This window comes from Ictidomys tridecemlineatus, chromosome 7 (assembly GCF_052094955.1).
Source record: "Ictidomys tridecemlineatus isolate mIctTri1 chromosome 7, mIctTri1.hap1, whole genome shotgun sequence".
NCBI lineage: Eukaryota > Metazoa > Chordata > Mammalia > Rodentia > Sciuridae > Ictidomys > Ictidomys tridecemlineatus.
Window position 1 is genome coordinate 1059328 of NC_135483.1, and position 18935 is coordinate 1078262.

The 18935-nt window shown below is 56.0% G+C and overlaps 1 protein-coding gene across 12 annotated transcripts in view; it reads right to left on the bottom strand.

The window, feature by feature from the left end:
- The window catches only part of Iqank1 (IQ motif and ankyrin repeat containing 1), a 33395-nt gene that overhangs the window by 3410 nt on the left and 11050 nt on the right, over positions 1-18935 (bottom strand). For 9 of the 12 annotated variants that reach the window (XR_013423681.1, XR_013423680.1, XR_013423682.1 and 6 more), the window contains 4 exons: positions 3537-3670; positions 3263-3427; positions 2995-3186; positions 2792-2917 (listed from right to left, as the gene is read on the bottom strand). Coding sequence is in view for 8 of the 12 variants with exons in the window: in XM_078016516.1 (XP_077872642.1) it covers positions 2792-2917; positions 2995-3186; positions 3263-3427; positions 3537-3670 (617 nt within the window). In the remaining 4 variants the exon portion in view is untranslated. Of the gene's footprint in view, positions 1-2791; positions 2918-2994; positions 3187-3262; positions 3428-3536; positions 3671-6397; positions 6537-18935 lie in introns of those variants that run through there. The other 3 variants (XM_078016521.1, XM_078016517.1, XM_078016520.1) reach the window with 3 other exon arrangements.

An 18935-nucleotide genomic window follows, 5' to 3' on the forward strand; every position in this document is an offset into this window, starting at 1 on the left:
CAGCTCTTTTTAGTTTTTATTTTGAGACAGGATCTCACTAAATTGTCCAGGCTGGCCTTGAACTTGCAATCTTCCTGCCTCAGCCTCCAGACTTGCTGGGATTACAGGTGCACACCACCACACCCAGCCTGGATTCGGTTTCTAAAGACTGCACCCTTGGGATAAAGGTGACCCAGAGTTAGGCCCTCAAAGAGACTTTGGCTTAGCCTTGAGATTGGTAGGGTGACTCTAGGCTGTCAGTGCTCAGCACAGGTCAGGGCAGCAGGAGAGCCTTGGTCAAGGGAGGTGTCATTTTGCTGGGCTTCAAATTATTGCTACAGTTAAAACATGACATGAGGGGCTGGGGATGTGGCTCAAGCGGTAGCGAGCTCGCCTGGCATGCGTGGGGCGCTGGGTTCGATCCTCAGCACCACATAAAAATAAAATAAAGATGTTGTGTCCACCAAAAACTAAAAAATAAATATTAAAAAATTAAAAACATGACAAAAAGGCACAGAAAATAACAGAAGACAGTATGAGTGAAAACTTGCTAGAACTACAGGTTACAGAGATAATCCACAGGGATCCAGAGTTTGGAGTTATCAGCTACAGATGTTAAAATAATATATTTATTATGTTCAAGGAGATGGAAGCCTAGAGTGAGATTTTTGGTAAAAGCTGAAAGATGTGTGCACGCACGCACGCGCGTGTGTGTATGTGTGTGAAATGAAATTTCTAGAAATTAAAATTAACCAAATTAAGAAGAAAGCGTACATATTTAATAATCAGATAGATGTAGCTGGAAGAGAGAATTAGTGAACTGGTAGAAATGTTAGAAGAAAATATGCAGAATAAACCAAGACAAAGTAATGGAAAATACAGAACCAAGTAGTTATTAGAGCTGTCCACTGTATATGTCCACCCCTCCACCTTCTAGACTAACGATGGGATCACACTTCCTGATCGGCTGTGGTCATGGAGTCAAATGGCTTAAGGGGTCTGGCCAGCGAGCTGCAAGCAACACTGATTTGCACCAGGCGCTCTGGAACCCTCTCCCTCTGACCAGCAACATTCAAGTGCAGCTGCACAGGTTAGGCATTTGATTTAGAATAAAGGTGGCAGAGGTGAGTACGATCTTCTGAAAAATGTGCCAGGAAAGTTGCACACTCGCATGAGACACGAACATGATGAGGGACTCACAGGAAGCACACGGGTACCGCACAGACGTGGATCCCAGTGGCTGCGGGTCTGAACTCAAACATCTGGCAGATTGAGTAGGAAAATATCTTTGTGTCCGTGGGGATATGAAGAGATTTAAACTGACACAGAGCACCCAGCACAAAGGGAAAGCGCGCTGAAGTTCACTGTCGTAAGACAGAGTGAAAGAACAAGCATGTGTGACCGATGTTGAGGCTTTGTTTGGAACAGGTGAAGAACACTTCAGGCAGACAGGGCCATCTACCACTAATGTGCACAGGCACTTTTTTTTTTTTTTTTTGTAACCCAGGGGTGCTTAACAGGGTCTTGCTAAGTTGCTCAGGTCGTTGCTAAGTTACTGAGGCTGGCCTTGAACTTGCAACCCTCCAGCCTCAGCCTCCCAAGCTGCTGAGATAACCGCAGCCAGCTGAGCTACCACACTCAGCTGAACAGGCATTTCTTTTAAAAAGAGGTCTCAACACCTGTCAAGCATAAGGCAGATTGCTCTCCTTCACTAATTAAAAAGCAGAGAGATGCAAATTAGAACCTCAATGAGGCACCAATGTATGCCCACTGTAAACTAAAATACTGACTCACCATACAATGCAGGACGTGGTGACTTGGGGAGAGGGATGGGTTCTGGCAGAGTTTTTGTTTTTGTATTTACATTTGGGTCTCTAGTCCATTGAGTTAACTTTGCATAAGGTGAGGTTCAGGTCAGGGCCTGTTTCTCTGCCAGCCAATGGAGAGGGCCGGTTTCCTGGCACATCACACCAGCAGCAGCGCCCAGGCACAGCGGGTCGCGTCTTCAGCAGCCCCAGACCCTCACCTGTGCTCTTCCACTCCTGCAGCCCACTGATACCCTGCTAGCCCAGGGACCTGGGCAGACAAGGGGAAGAGCAGGGCACAATAGGCCGGGCCTAGAGCAGCAGCCACATGGTGGCGCCAAAGTCCCAGGCTGGGCGAGACCCTGGCAGTCCACCCTGCACCGCCCCCCCCGCCCCCCCCCCCCCCCCCCGCAGGCCTGAGGCCCATCCCAGGACTGACTTCTAGGCAGCTTCAGTTTAGGGGTGGGACCTGAGTTGGGGACTGGGGGACATAAGTCGACTTAAAAGAAATGAAGGTAGCAGGCATGTCCTGACCTGGTTTCCCAGGGGCTCTTAGGCTCCCAGTAGCCTCCTGGGCCCCACAGTCCAAGGGCCTGGGAGGAGCTCAGCCAACACGCCAGCACCCTGGGAACTCCAGCCAGCCCCTGGAGTGGCCAGCCTCAGCTCTAACACTGCCTCCGGGTACGGGTACGGGAGCCTGGAGGGTGATCAGGCAAACCTGCACGGAAGGCACCCAAACAACTCAGGTGGCTGTCACCTTGCCTGCAGGCAACAAGGGAGGATTTTTATTTTTTGTTTGGTGCTGGGAATTGAACCCAGGGCGCTTTGCCATGACGCCACATCCACAGGCCTTCTTATTTATTATTTGGAGACAGGGCCTTGCTTATTTGCTGAGGCTGGCCTTGATCTTACGATCCTCCTGCCTCAGCCTCCCAAGTCGCTGGGATTACAGGCGTGCGCCACCGTGCGGCGACAAGGGAGATTTTGAGTCGGCGTCCGCCCCACACCTGCTCCGGGGTGCTCCCGTCGTCTGCGTACACTCGGGGGTCTGCTCCGAGCTTCAGAAGCAGCTCCACGGCCTCCAGGTGGCCCCCGAAGGCTGCCCGGTACAGCGGCGTTCTGCCGAAGGCGCCCTGCGCGAGGGGCCCCATGAGCCGGCGGCGGCTGCGCCGGGACCCACGACCCCACGCTGCCCAGCCCGTGGGCGCACCTTGCTGTTGGGGCTGGCGCCCAGCTCGGCCAGCAGCTGGATGACCATGGCCTGCCCGCCCGCGGCCGCCTCGGACAGCGGCGTGTTCCCGTGGCTGTCCTGGCACTCCACCGTGGCCACGCGTCGCCGCAGCCGCCGCGCGCGGCCCTCCTCGTCGTGGCCCACGCCCTCGCGGGTCAGCAGCTGCTCCACCTGCGCCGGCCCGCAGCGCGTCACCTCGCGTCGCCTCGCGCCGCCGCGCCCGCCGCGCCCGCCGCGCCCCACTGACCTCCTGCAGCACGGCCCGGATCTCGCCCACGTCGCCCTCGAAGGCGGCGTCCAGCAGGCGACCGCGGCGCCGTAGCTCCTCCTGCCGCTGGCGCTGCGCCGCCTCCTCCTGCTGCCGCTGCCGCCGCGCGGCCTCCTGCTCCCGGCGCACCGAGGCCAGGTAGGCCTGCCGGGCGTGGCCCCGGGGTCAGTGCGCCTCGGCCCCGGGCGGACCCCGCCCCAGCCCCGCCTGGCCGCCGCCCCCACGCCGGGATGGGGCGGGCGCCCGCGCTCACCTCCCTCTGCAGCTTCTCCATCCGCTCCAGGTACTCCTGCCGCTCCTGCCTGCGCAGGGCCAGCGCCTTCCTGGCCAGGTGCTGCCGGAAGGCACACTGGATGCGGGTGGCCGCCTGGGCCTCCGGGGTGGGCCCTGGCAGTGGGGAGAGGGTTCACATGCACCTAACCCTGGCGGGCGCCCCTAGCTCCAGATCTGCCAGATGAACGGGGCCTGCACCAACTGCCCGCGAGGACCCACACGTCCTCCGTCCAGCAGCCAAGCCTGAGCGAGCAGGGTCAAGAGCAAAGTCCCTCACCTCCCTGCGCCCTGAAAGTCAGGCGTGAGGCCACCCCAGGACAGACCCAGCAGCCACAGACACACACAGACGCCAGGCGGCCTCCAGCCCCAGCCCCCTGGACTCAGAACTGAGGGCAGACCCAAGCCCCAGCTGAAGAGCGGCTGCCCCCGGCTGGGGTCACCTTAGAGGGGTCTGAGGGCTAACCCTGCAGATGAGGTAGGAACCGAATCAGCAAAGGACACAAACAGTGAGGAAGGAGCAGCCAGAGGGAAAGGAGGGTGCAGCCCAGCTGGGGGCTGGGAGGCAGGCCACCCAGAGCCCTAGGAAGAAGGAAATGCAGAACAGACCACAGGAGGCACCGGAGACTGGGCCAGCAAAGCCCTGGAGGGATCAGTGTCTCCAGGGCGTGGGACTGACCATGAACAAAGGTGAATTCTCAGAATAAGAAAATCCTGCAATGAAGCCAGGCCCGGAGGTGTGCATTGAGGTCCCTGCTACTCGGGAGGCTGAGGCAGGAGGATTTTAGAAACCATCTGAACAACACAGAAAAACTCTCAAAACAAAAAGGTGAGGGAGGGAAAGGAAATCCTGAAATGAATCTTAAAAGGGACAAAAAATATGCCGGTGATAAGACATGAACAGCTGCACCACGTCCAGCCGGGCCATTCAAGTATCCCCACAAAAGAGCAGACGGCCTGCAGGGACTGGGCCTTCCTACAGCAACCCAGAGGAGGCTGCCAATCCGGGCCCCCAAAGCTGGGGCGGCAGGTAGCCTGAGCAGACCCTGGGGGGAGCGGTCTGAGGCCTTGGAGAGCTCCGAAGTGAAGAGTCAGGGCCTGGAGAAGGAATCCTGTGGCCAACAGATGGAACAGCTTGCATGGCAGAGCCTGGGGCCAAGCGGACACGTCTGTACTCGGAGGGCTCGGCAGAGCTGGGGTCAGGGTGGCCACAATTAGCTAACTACAGACAGGACAGGATTGAGGACATACACCAAAAAAAGTGTCCTGCCTTTTCCCCAGCAACCCTGCTCTGGTAGGCGTCTGAAGGGCTGCACCCTTCAAGGAATAAAGCAGCCTCGGCAGCCAGGGCCGGCCCCACACCTGGAGCTGCCTCTGCCTGGCTGCCCGCCAGCACCGACCCCAGGAGAAAGATGACCTGTCCATGACTTCAGCGCGTCTCCACAATGCTCCACCTACTGTGCTCAGCACACCAGAAATAATCAGGCAAGTGAAGAAAACAGACAGGATTGAGAAATGATAAAAGTTGGACAGAAAACAGACCCAGAGAGCCAGCAATGGAGTCCCTAGAGCCAGGCGCTTAAAGAAATTTTTGGTTTTTTTTAGTTACATGTGACAGTAGAATGTATTTTTTAGAATTTTTTTTTTAGTTATGTATGGACTCAATGCCTTTATTTGTTTTTATGTGGTGCTGGGATCAAACCCAGTGCCTCACACTCACGTGGTAAGAGCTCCACCACTGAGCCACAGCCCAGCCCCAGGAGAATGCATTCTGACATGTCTCTCTCTCTCTCTCTCTCTCACACACACACACACACACACACACACACACACACAGGTATGACTTCCTATTCTTGTGGCTGTACTTGGTGTGGAGCTGCTGGTCATGTGTTCATATATGAACACAGGAAAGTGATATCTGATTTGTTCTACTGTCTTTTCCATTCCCATTGCTCCCTCCCCCTTACAATCTGGTGAGCCTCCACCCACCCCACCCCACCCCACCTCTGTGAGTCAGCATCAGCATATCAGAGAGAACATTCAGCCTTCGGTTTCTTGGGACTGGCTTATTTCACTTATCATGATAGCCTCCAGTTTCATCCATTTACTGACATACAATGCTGTAACTTCATTCTTTACAGCTGAGTAATATTCCATTGTGTATATGTACCACATTGTCTTTATCCATTCATCTGTTGAAGGGCACCTAGGTTGGTTCCATAGTTTAGCTATTGTGAATTGAGCTACTATAAACATTGATGTGGCCAAGTCACCAGAGTATGCTGATTTTAAGTCCTTTGCATATATCCTGAGGAGTGGGATAATGGGTCAAATGGTGGTTCCATTCCAGGTTTTCAGAGGAATCTCTACTGCTTTCCAGAGTGGTTGGACCAATTTGCAGTCCCACCAGCAGTGTAGGAGCGTGCCTTTCCCCACATCCTCGCCAACACTTATCGTCACTTGTATTCTTGATAATTGCCATTTTGACTGGAATGAAATGAAGTCTCAGTGTAGTTTAAAATTCTTTTTTTTGTAGTTGTGGATGGAAAGCATGCCTTCACTTTATTTGTTTCATTTTTATGTGGTGCTAAGGAACCCAGCACCTCACACATGTTAGGCAAGCGCTCTGCCATGGAGCCCCTGCCCCAGCCCCACATTCAAGGCTCTTGGAGAGCGTTTTTGAAAGCTAACAAAAAACATCAATTTTCAGCTTTGATACGCATCACAAAACCCAGAAAGGAGCAATACAAAGAAAAGCAAGCAACACAGTCAGCCCAAACCACAAGTGAGATTGCTATAAAGTAGCGAGAGGAAAGAGCCTTAAGTCAGCAAAAGGACACAGACCTGCCTCTTCAGAGGGAAAACAAGTACTTCTAAAGGCCGCCTGCGCAGAACTTGGAGAGAATCCCGGATCTCACGCACGCTGGAGGAAGCCCAATCGGGCCACAGTGAAGGTGTTCTGAGCTGTGTCTGGTGAGGGGTCCTGTGGAGGCGGAGATGCTCTGAGTGTGGCGGGCCCACCTGCAGCCCCAGGCACGCGGGGACCAAGGCCAGCCAGGCCCCCCAGCAAGGCGCCGACTCAAAAAGAAAAGAGAAGAAAGAGGGGAGGACCGGGCCCAGCAGCAGGCAGACGGGTAAGAGGGGAGCACCCAAAGGCGTTGGGACCCCAGAGGAGCTGGGGTAAAGAGGGCTGTCAGACCAGAGTTTTAAAAACTATTTGTTGCTTCTAAGGAACATATCCTAAGGCTAAAGACACAGGAATGACAACGATGAGGAGACATCAATCTCAGAGTGACTATCGGTGCTCTGTTAACCTCAGGCCAGGGGACTTGAAGTGACAGTGTCACTAGAACTGAAGGAGAAGGGCTCAGTGGGAGAGCTCTGCCCACTGCGTGGAGGCACGGCCTCGAGTCTCAGTACCACATACATATAAATAAAAATCAAGGTCCTTCGACAACGAGAAAGTACTTTTTAAAAAAGGTTTCAAATGATTTGGGGATCAGTTCATCAAAATAAAACACAAAACTGATGTACCTAGCAATGGGGCTTCAAAATATATAAAGAGAGACTGCACGTGGGAACAGTTAACCTACAATCACAATGGAGCTTGAAAACATGTCCGTTACCAGACAGATCAGATTTTACATGGCTTTAACACACTCGATATCTAGAATATTGGACCCAATAGTGGTAGAAGGCACGTTTTTTTAGACATACCTGGAAGATTTACCAAAATAGATTATATAAACTATAAAGCACATTTAAACAAACTCATATTGAGATCATATTGAATATATTTTAATGCCATTGAATCAGATGATAAAGTGTGACTAGAGATACCTACACATTTAGAGATCACGAATCGCACTTTATAATAGCTCACGGTTCACACGGAAGCCGTCCTAAAAACTGGAAGGTGAGTGGACAACAAGGCTACCCGTTAAAGCTGCCCAGCCAGGCACGGTGGGCACACCCCTGGACCGCAGCCCTCCAGAGACAGAGAGGAGCCCACTCCAGAGCCACTCTGGGCGGCTCAGCCAGGGCTGGCGAGGCAGCTCGGTGGCGCAGCGTCTGCCGGGTGTGCTGGGCCTGGGCACACACCTCCCGCGGACGGGAAAGGAGAAGAACAAGGAGGAGGAGGAGAGGGAAGAACGGCCACCCATCAGGAGCTGGCAGTGAGGTGCAGGCACACCCATGATGGAGGGACCTGGGGACACGCAGCAGCCCTCCGTGCACTCTGCTGGGAGCAGGGCCTCTTGGGAACACAGAGCCTGTGGGAGAACCCGCTTTTGTCACCTGGGCCGCGGAGCTGTCCCTGAGGCCCTCACTGGTCCAGGACTGGAGCCGAGTCCTGCCAGCTGGAGGCCACGGGAGCGCAGGCCAGATACCCACAGGAGGGCGGCATGCAGGACACCCACGCTTCCTGGAAGTCCTCTGGGTGGGTGCCAGGCCAGCCATGCCCCTCTGGAGCGCAGAGCTCTAGAAGTGGTCAGAGACACTTCTAGTGGTCAGAGACACTTCCCCATCTCAGCAGATCTCCCCCAAGATGCTTATGGGACATCAGGGCAGGGACTGCCTCAGCCCAGCCATCAAGGGGGCACCACAAGCCCCAGGCCCGGCCAGCCCTGTGGAGCCAGACGGAGCCCCAGGGAGAGGGCTGGACAGAGTCACCTCTACCCTTCAAATGTGTCAAGGTCATGAAAGAAAAGTTGTGCCTGCAGGGAGAGCGGCCGGCTGCAGTAGCTGGAGAGGGACAGAGGACCGCAGTGGGGCGTCCTGCAGCAGCTGGCCACACCTCAGAGTCCTCCTCGGGCAGCCCTGCTATCGAAGCTGATTTCCTGGTCCTGGACCACCGTGCTAGCCAGGAATATGTGGGGAATTGCTTACTGATTTTGTTGATTTTGTGTAAGTCTAAAGTCAATAGAAAATAAATAAGATTTAACATTTTACTTAGATAGAGATGTAAGAAACACCTCTGTAAGGTCCAGTCGCTGTCCATCTTTCCTGTGCTGGTGGATGGATGCCCCCATTCTCTGGCTGCTGGAGGACGGTAATGGAAGAAATGGGGTCCTTGGGGGAGTCACCCCTAATTCCCAGAGTAGAGCCGAGGGGCCCTCTGACAGTCCTCTGCGGAGCCTGCTCTCGGTGCCCACACCCTGCACTCAGGGACTCCAGGTCGACAGGGGCCGGCGCCCCGCCGCAGGGTGAGCCCTGGTCTTGGGCTTCTCTCCGCGGCGCTGCGGCCCCTCTGGCCACCCTTCCTACCCCCTGCACGCTCCAGAAGTGATGCTCTTCCTGGAGGTGACCTGGCACCCCAGGACACCTCAGAAAGCCAGCGTTCCTCTGTCGGCACCTGACCGCGGGCCCTCATCTCATGCCCTGCACACGGCAGGGTGACTGGCTGCCCTCGCGGGCTGCAGGCGCTGGCAAGGGACCGGCACCACACGCCACAACCTGCAGGGCTCAGCCCAGCGCCTGGGCAGAGTCCTCCATCTTTCTGGCTTGAGCATTTCACTTAAAAATGTAGAACTTGCCGCCTTTGTGCATTTCTGAATGGACACCTAAAATGCCCGGTAAGTTGAATAGTCACAGAGATCAGATTTCTGTCTGGTTTCCTGAGAACTTTAAGATACAACTGTCACTGTACCGTGGAACACAGACATCGTGACCTTCTAAACACACACGTTTTTAATAATCAGAAATGATCCATTTTGTCTCTCTCCTTTATATCTATCACACTGTCTTCAATGATTTCCACCCTCATCAATTTTAGGCTTTTTTGAAATCAATAATCCTATTATATACTTATTGACAAAAAAATCCCAGTTGGACTTGATGTTCTTTTGAGGGCTATTTTTTAAAACTTCCCTATAGGTTCTACATTTCTGAAAATCCTTCTGGGTCATCATCACCATCACGGTCAGCCTACGATCACCCACAGTAAGATGAGCTCCAGGCACGAGTCGGCTGCAGAATCCCCAACAGGACACAAGGGTCAGGGAGGCCTCTGTGGAGAAGCGGCCAGGCCAGCCCTCTCCCCTCCTGGCTTCTCCCACCAGCCACGCTGCGCCCGACAGTGCCGGGGGGACCCACAGAACCCAGAAGTGGGTGGCAGAGTTGCTGCCCTCCTGCCGGCTCCCCAGAGGTGCCCCAGGGCAGTGGCCCGTGATGGTCGGCAGGGCAGAACGCCACCTGGCCTCAGCCCACTCACCTGTTCCTAGGGTGCAGCGCTGCACCTGCCCGCACAGGAGTGCTCCTGGGGAGCTCCCACAGACATGGGACTCTCATTTGCCCTCTTCCTGAAAGTCACAGGGTCCCTTCGTGATGAGGGTCTGGTTGCCACGTCCAGCTCCTATCCTCCTCCCCCAGGCCAGGAGGTGCCCAGGAGGGAGGTGGAGCCACCCAGGCTGCCCCTGCTGTCCTCACTGTTCCAGCCTGGCACAGAGGCAGTGCCAGCCAGATGGGCAGCCCTGGATGGCCTCTCGGAGGAGCCAGCTCAGGGCTGGGCAGCTGCAGCCTCGGGTAGGGGGACAGACCTTCACAAAGACACCCCAACTGGGTGGCGCCCTCCATCTGTGAGTCCTGGGAGCTGTGGCTGCTCAAGTCCGCCGGCGCTCCCCCAGACCTCCCGCAGCTGCTCGGCCCTTCTTCACATCAAGACACGGCCAGGGCCAGCCGCCTGCTCTCCTGGCCGCAGCCTGGTGGACACAGCACTGCTCTCTGAAAGCACGCGCGCAGGCAGCCCTAGCAGACGCAGTCACCCACCCACCTTGTGTGTGCTGGCCCCTGAGCACAGCCGGCTCCTGGTGGAAGAGGGACAGATGCCAGCAGCCCAGGAGCAGGTCAGCCCTGACCAGCCCACTCTGAGGGTGAGAGGGAGCCTGGCTCCTGGGCCCAGCCACCCCTGGCCAGTTGCCCACGAGTCCCGATACTGGGCTGGCCTGCCAGGCCCGGCTGGAGATTGCAAGTCTGGCCCAAGTTCATCTCACTGGAATCCCAAGTTTCTGAATCTGGGGCCAAAGAAGACAATCTTGATGCTGGCCCCAGGGCTGGTCACTTGGCGGTGTGAAAAGCTGACTTCTCTTGCCATGGGTTTCCTGAGCTGAAGGCCACCGCCGGGATCCGCGCCCCTAGCGGAGGTGAGGGGCTCAGGCACACCCAGCTCCCCAGTGTGGCCAGAGCCGCCGGAGGGACCTCGGAGGGACCTCGGAGGGACCTCGGAGGCTCCAGACTACCACGGACTGTGCCTGGGTTCCTCCCGGAAAGCCCTGCCCCGCCCCGCACTGCGGTCGGTCCGTGGCTCTAGAGGCGCTCCTCCTGCAGCACAGGGCCCAGGAGGGCCGCCTTCTCGCGCCCCCTCAGCCCTGCCCCGCTGCCGCGGCCGCTCCTCCCGTTTGCCACGCTGTCGCCATGCAGCGTGAGGCCCGCCCCAGGCCAGTGACCCGGCCTGGGCTCCCCCTCTGCCTTCACCGACCACTCAGAAGGCACAGCTGCCCCCGCCGGCCGGCGCGCAGGACCACCAGTGCTGGCTTTCACCGGACAGGGCAAGGCCCTGCACACTGTTGGGGTCTGCGCCCGTTGGGCCTGGTGAACGGGGGGCGCGGACCCCAACTTTTTGTCACTGTGACCAAAAGACCTGAGGAGACAACTTAAAAGAAGCAAAGTTTATTTTGGCTCGTGGTTTCGAAGGTCCAGTCAGTCCATGGTCAGAGAACTGCAACGCTCCTGGCCCAAGGGGAGGCCGAACATCATGGTGAAGGATGTGGCAACCAGAGAGAAGCAGAGCTCTGCTCACCAGGGACACAACATAGACTCCAGGGAGCCTCCCAGTGACCTGCCCCCTCCAGTCACCACCCAGTTAACCCACTCAAGTGGATTAATCCGCTGATTAGATTACGACTCTCACCTCAACACTTCACCTCCGAGCAATCTGCACTGTCTCCCACGCAGCTTTGGGGTCCCCTGATGTCTAAACCACAAAAAAGAGTCACGTGCCAGGCACGAAATCCAGAGTCCCACAGCGTTGGCCTGGTGCGTGTGAGAACCCCTGGAAGGCAGGTTCCTGCACCTTGCACCTCCCGTCAGCCCACCCTGCCACATCACGGGACAGTCCTGCTGTGCCGGGGGAGGGACAGCGTCCAGCCTGCCGAGCAGAGGCCGAGCGCCCTGTGCTGTGGCCCTGGCCCTCAGCCAACGCCGGCGCCACGGGGCGGGAAGAACTCTGAGCTGTGTTTGGTGGCGCACACCCTCCACCAGGATGCACACAGGTGTGGGCTCGAGTGCGTGGTCTAGTGGCCGTGAACGGTCAGGCCTGGGCAAGACGGGCAGCCGCAGGAAGGGCCTCTGGCCCCACAGTGCAGAGCAGCCTGGGGAGCGGGGAGATGTGGGGAGACGCGGGGCGCCCAGGCCCCACCCCTGGGCTGGCGCACAGAGGCTACCAGATTCTTGGTGCTGAGTGAGGCAGCAACAGGTCACTGGTTTGCTACTTGCAATCACAGAGTGACACCAAGAGGCAGCTGCCACTGTGGCTAAAGTGACTTCTAGGGATTTAAAGGGCCAGTGCTCTTTTCCACCTTCATTTTTCTCTTTTTCTGCTTTTAAAGTCAAAGGTTAAAGACTAGGACATTCAAAATCATTGCATATGGGGAAACTTGGAAGGTGACCACACATGCCCAAGAAAGGCTCAGAAAAAACCTGAGAAGACCTGAAGAAGCCCATGTGCTCTGCTGGTGCTAGGCACAGAGACAACCTAAACCACAGGCCCCAGCGAACCCTGGGGGGAGCCGATTTCTACATTAGTAAACTCAAATTCCATGTTCAACAAAAAATCACAAGCCTCAGAGAAACAGAAAGCACGGCCCACTCAGGAAAAAATCAACAGGCTGCCCCTGGAGGAGGCCCTACGGCACATCTAGTGGCCGGCCGCTGAAAGGTGTCAGAGTCTGAGCCAGGGCAGGAGGTCGAAGGTCAAGAGAACAGTGAGTCGCAAAACAGGAGCAGGAGCAGAGACGGGTCCAGGGAGAACCGAGCCACCGCCCAAGGAAAGTTCACCAGGGAGACTAAGAGGACACGTGAGCCGGCCACAGGGAGAACCAGCGGACCTGGACACAGGATGGCAGACCTGGGGACAGGATGGCGGACCTGGAAACAGAATGGCGGACCTGGGGACAGGATGGAGGACCTGGGGACAGGATGGAGGAACTGGACACAGGATGGAGGACCTGGGGACAGGATGGAGGACCTGGGGACAGGATGGAGGACCTGGGGACAGGATGGAGGACCTGGACACAGGAAGGAGGACCTGGGGACAGGATGGAGGACCTGGGGACAGGATGGAGGACCTGGGGACAGGATGGAGGACCTGGGGACAGGATGGAGGACCTGGACACAGGATGGAGGACCTGGGGACAGGATGGAGGACCTGGGGACAGGATGGAGGACCTGGACACAGGATGGAGGACCTGGGGACAGGATGGAGGACCTGGGGACAGGATGGAGGACCTGGGGACAGGATGGAGGACCTGGACACAGGAAGGAGGACCTGGACACAGGATGGAGGACCTGGGGACAGGATGGAGGACCTGAACACAGGAAGGAGGACCTGGACACAGGATGGAGGACCTGGACACAGGATGGAGGACCCGGGGACAGGATGGAGGACCCGGGGACAGGATGGAGGACCCGGGGACAGGATGGAGGACCCGGGGACAGGATGGAGGACCCGGGGACAGGATGGCGGACCCGGGGACAGGATGGAGGACCTGGGGACAGGATGGAGGACCTGGACACAGGATGGAGGACCTGGGGACAGGATGGAAGAACTGGACACAGGATGGAGGACCTGGGGACAGGATGGAGGACCTGGACACAGGATGGCGGACCTGGGGACAGGATGGCGGACCTGGACACAGGATGGCGGACCTCAGGACAGGATGGCGGACCTGGGGACAGGATGGCGGACCTGGGGACAGGATGGAGGACCTGGGGACAGCATGGAGGAACTGGGGACAGGATGGAGGACCTGGGGACAGGATGGAGGACCTGGACACAGGATGGAGGACCTGGACAGAGGATGGAGGACCTGGGGACAGGATGGAGGACCTGGGGACAGGATGGCGGACCTGGGGACAGGATGGAGGACCTGGACACAGGATGGAGGACCTGGGGACAGGATGAAGGACCTGGGGACAGGATGGAGGACCTGGACACAGGATGGAGGACATAGGGACAGGATGGCGGACCTGGGGACAGGATGGAGGACCTGGGGACAGGATGGCGGACCTGGGGACAGGATGGAGGACCTGGGGACAGGATGGAGGACCCGGACACAGGATGGAGGACCTGGGGACAGGATGGAGGACCTGGACACAGGATGGAGGACCTGGGGACAGGATGGAGGACCTGGACACAGGATGGAGGACCTGGGGACAGGATGAAAGACCTGGGGACAGGATGGCGGACCTGGGGACAGGATGGAGGACCTGGACACAGGATGGAGGACCTGGACACAGGATGGAGGACCTGGACACAGGATGGAGGACCTGGGGACAGGATGGAGGACCTGGACACAGGATGGAGGACCTGGGGACAGGATGGAGGACCTGGACACAGGATGGAGGACCTGGACACAGGATGGAGGACCTGGGGACAGGATGGAGGACCTGGACACAGGATGGAGGACCTGGACACAGGATGGCGGACCTGGGGACAGGATGGAGGACCTGGGGACAGGATGGCGGACCTGGGGACAGGATGGCGGACCTGGGGACAGCATGGAGGACCTGGACACAGGATGGAGGACCTGGGGACAGGATGGAGGACCTGGACACAGGATGGAGGACCTGGGGACAGGATGGAGGACCTGGACACAGGATGGAGGACCTGGGGACAGGATGGAGGACCTGGGGACAGGATGGAGGACCTGGACACAGGAAGGAGGACCTGGGGACAGGATGGAGGACCTGGGGACAGGATGGAGGACCTGGACACAGGATGGAGGACCTGGGGACAGGATGGCGGACCTGGGGACAGGATGGAGGACCTGGGGACAGGATGGAGGACCTGGACACAGGATGGAGGACCTGGGGACAGGATGGAGGACCTGGGGACAGGATGGAGGACCTGGGGACAGGATGGCGGACCTGGACACAGGATGGAGGACCTGGGGAGAGGATGGAGGACCTGGGGACAGGATGGAGGACCTGGACACAGGATGGAGGACCTGGGGACAGGATGGAGGACCTGGACACAGGATGGAGGACCTGGACACAGGATGGAGGACCTGGACACAGGATGGAGGACCTGGGGACAGGATGGAGGACCTGGACACAGGATGGAGGACCTGGGGACAGGATGCAGGACCTGGGGACAGGATGATGGACCTGGGGAAAGGATGGAGGACCTGGAAACAGGATGGAGGACCTGGGGACAGGATGGAGGACCTGGACACAGGATGGAGGACCTGGACACAGGATGGAGGACCTGGACACAGGATGGAGGACCTGGGGACAGGATGGAGGACCTGGACACAGGATGGAGGACCTGGACACAGGATGGAGGACCTGGGGACAGGAGGGAGGACCTGGGGACAGGAGGGCGGACCTGGGGAAAGGATGGAGGACCTGGGGACAGGATGGAGGACCTGGGGACAGGATGGAGGACCTGGGGACAGGATGGAGGACCTGGACACAGGAAGGAGGACCTGGGGACAGGATGGCGGACCTGGGGACAGGATGGAGGACCTGGGGACAGGATGGAGGACCTGGACACAGGATGGAGGACCTGGGGACAGGAAGGAGGACCTGGGGACAGGATGGAGGAACTGGACACAGGATGGAGGACCTGGGGACAGGATGGAGGACATGGGGATAGGTCCTGGACACAGGATGGACACCTGGGGACAGGATGGAGGACCTGGACACAGGATGGCAGACCTGGGGACAGGATTGAGGACCTGGGGACAGGATGGCGGACATGATCAGAGCTGGAGAGCAGGAAGAGGAGACCAAAGGAAGGGGACACCACCCAGTGAACCGCAGGACAGCACCAAGTGGACAGCACTCACGGTGGGCTGTCAGAAGAGAGGGCAGAGGGCAGATGGGAGGAATGTGCCCGTGTGGGAGACGGAATGAGGACCACCTCGCGCCAGGCTCCAGTGAGGAGACCGTCACACTGAGGCTGAGAGGGCCAGGAGCCAGGGGAGAAAGAAGTGAGCTGCGCTACCAGGGACCCTCAGCGAGACTGCAAACAGAGGGGCTGGGCCCCGGCTCCGTGGGGGCTCGCCTAGCAGTGGGAGGCACTGGGCTCCACCTTCAGCACCAAAGTAAATAAATAAGGGCATTGTGTCCACCTACAACTTAAAAAAATTTAAAAATAGGGCTGGGATTGTGGCTCAGGCGGTAGTGCGCTCGCCTGGCATGCGTGCGGCCCGGGTTCGATCCTCAGCACCACATACCAACAAAGATGTTGTGTCCGCCGAGAACTAAAAAATAAATATTAAAAATTCTCTCTCTCTCTCTCTCTCCTCTCTCTCTCTCTCTCTCTCCTCTCTCTCTCTCTCTCTAAAAAAAAAAAAAGGCATGGGAGAGGAATGCGTCTCAGGACGTGGCAAACGGGGAGCAGATTGAGAGCTCCACCCACCAGGCACAAAATTTAAAAAAAATTTAAAAATAATTAAAAGGTATTAAAAATATTTTTTTAAAAATTAAAAAAAAAAAGATTATTAACATGTTACTTGTCAGTTAACTTGGAAGCCAAAAAGCTGAGATATAATATATTTGAAGTGCTAAACCCCCAAACCTGTCCACCAGGAATCCTGTGTCCAGCAGAACTCTTCCTGACACCTGAGCCGACAGCAGGGAGCCGTGGCGCGGGCCTCGAGTTGGAGGCCAGCCTCAGCCACCTAGAAGGCCCTGTCTCCAACTTAAAAAAGGGCTGGGGGTAAGGCTCAGTAGTAGAGTACCCCCCAAAATGAGGAAGAAACCGAGACACTCCAAAATAGACACAGACTGAGGAGTGATGCCAGGAGCCGCGCCCGGCCAGGGGCGCTCAGGGCGGTGCCTGAAGGAGAGGCCCTGATGCGTCTCACAGGCTGCCAGGAAATGGGGGCTCGGCAAGCCGAGTCCAGGCAGGGATGGACGCTGGTCTTCCAGGACTCAGTGTGACTCTGCTTTTTGCTTTTTTACATTATTTAAGAGACTAATGCTTTTTAAATTTTTATTTATTTCTATTTTTTGAATCTTTTTATACTGGGGATTAAACCCAGGGGTGCTCTGCCACTGAGCCACATCCCCAGCCCCTTTTCTTTTTTATTTTAACAGGGTCTCTAAGCTGCCACGGCTGGCTTCCAACTTGTGAGCCTCCTGCCTCAGTCTCCTGAATTGCTGGGATTACAGGCGTGCACCACTGTGCCCGGCACTTTTAAAAAATTTCTGAGAGCTGGCATTAAGTGCTCACCTCGGCAGAAGACATACTAAAATCAGGGCACACAGAGAGATCAGCAGCACCCCTCCATCGGATGGCAGACTCCCTGGCTTGTGAAGTGGTGGGTGGTCCATGGATGGCCCACACTTGCAGTGCTCGATCACAACTGCCTCTCACTGTGGGGACAGCTAGCAGTACCGCGACCTTGCTCTGTAGGGCCACATCTTGTTTTCCACATGATGCCAGCGCATTTAACATGATTACTAGAAAGCCAGGTGCAATGGCGCACATCTGCGATCCCAACAGCTCGGGGGGCGACGCAGGAGGGCTGCAAGTTCAAAGCCAGCCTCGCCATTAGCTAGGCCTTATCTCAGAATAAAAAATAAAAAAATGGCCGGCAATGCAGCTTAGTGGTAAAATGCCCCTGGGTCCGATCCCCAGTACAAAAAAAAAAAAAAAAGAACTAAATAAAAAAATAATTACTGGAGTAGGCTGGTGACATGGCTCAGTTGGCAGAGTGCTTGCCTCAGTGGCACATGGCCCTGGGTCACTCCCCAGCACCACCAAAAATAACAATAATAATTACTAGAGTATGCTCTAGTGCACACTGGGTATGAAGAAATCATTTTGTGGCATAAACAACTGGAAGAATAAGAACAGTAGTGTAATTCCACATCTTTACATTTGTTTACATATACATATTTCTTTTGAAAAATTTGTTCTTTTTAGTTATATGTGACGGAGAATGGGTTTGACGTACACTACCTACAAGGCGCCCAGCTCCCATTCTTGTGGTCGGACACGGTGTGAGGTTCACATGAACACAGGAAAGGGATGTCTCATTCATTCTACTGTCTTTCCCATTCCCATTCCCCTCCTTCCCTCCCTTCCCCTTGGTCTGATCCAGTGAACTTCTATTCCTCCTCCCACCCTGCTTATTGTGAGTCACACCCACATATCAGACAGAATATTGCCTTTGATTTGGGGGATTGGCTTATTTCACTTCGCATGATAGTCTCCAGTTCCACCCTTTTACCAGCTAATGCCATTATTTCATTCTTCTTTATGGCTGAGTAATATTCCATTGTGTATATATACATATTTACTGACTTCAACAGCACCAAGTGTGATCTGTAAGACTTTGTAGAAAGTGGGGGAAAAGAGGTCTCTGAACCAGGAGCCCCCAGATACACTTGTCCTTCTCCAACTGTTCTTATCAGGGATTTTGTCATGGACCAAAAAAGCTGACTCCAACAGGAATGGTCCCTGAGAAGCGGGGTTGTTGCTGGGATGAGCTGGGACGAGCCTTTGGAGCTTTCTGGAACTTGTGGAGGGATTTTGGAAAAGCTTCAGAATGCTGTATGGACTTGATGGCGATTGTAGCGGGAGTTCAGAAGCCAGAAGGCAGAGGGACTGCAGACGTGAAGATGAGCAGCAGGAGGACTGCTGGGAACTGGAAGAGAGGCCGTCTGTGTTAGGCTTTGGCTAAAAGTGGAGAACATTTTGCCCACGTCTTGAGAGTTTCTGTGAGGCTGGATTCACAGATGATGGACTTCTTACTCTGACCGCGTGGCATTCAGGCAGTCAATGAATATTGAATCAGCTTTTAGCCAAGTTCATTGTGATAAACTGGAGCAGAAAGCAGAGCTGAAGGATTTTAAAAACTGGGACTAAGGAAACTGTAGTTGTTAAAGACGTTACAGATTCTGAGCACTTTACCCAAAGGCAATAAGAACGTAAAAGGAAAAACTCCCCTGAGAAGAGACCCCGGGCATTCTGCCTGCACAAGAGGCTCAGCCGCGGCACTCAGAGGCCGCTGCCCCACAGCCCTTGGAGGCCCAGCTGCTGCCCAAGATGGCGGCAGACCTGGGCAGAACCGCCAGGTCCTCCTCTCGTGGCTCTCATCAGGTCGTCGGGTCGTGGCAGTGAAAACACCGACTACAACACGCTCCAGTCAAAA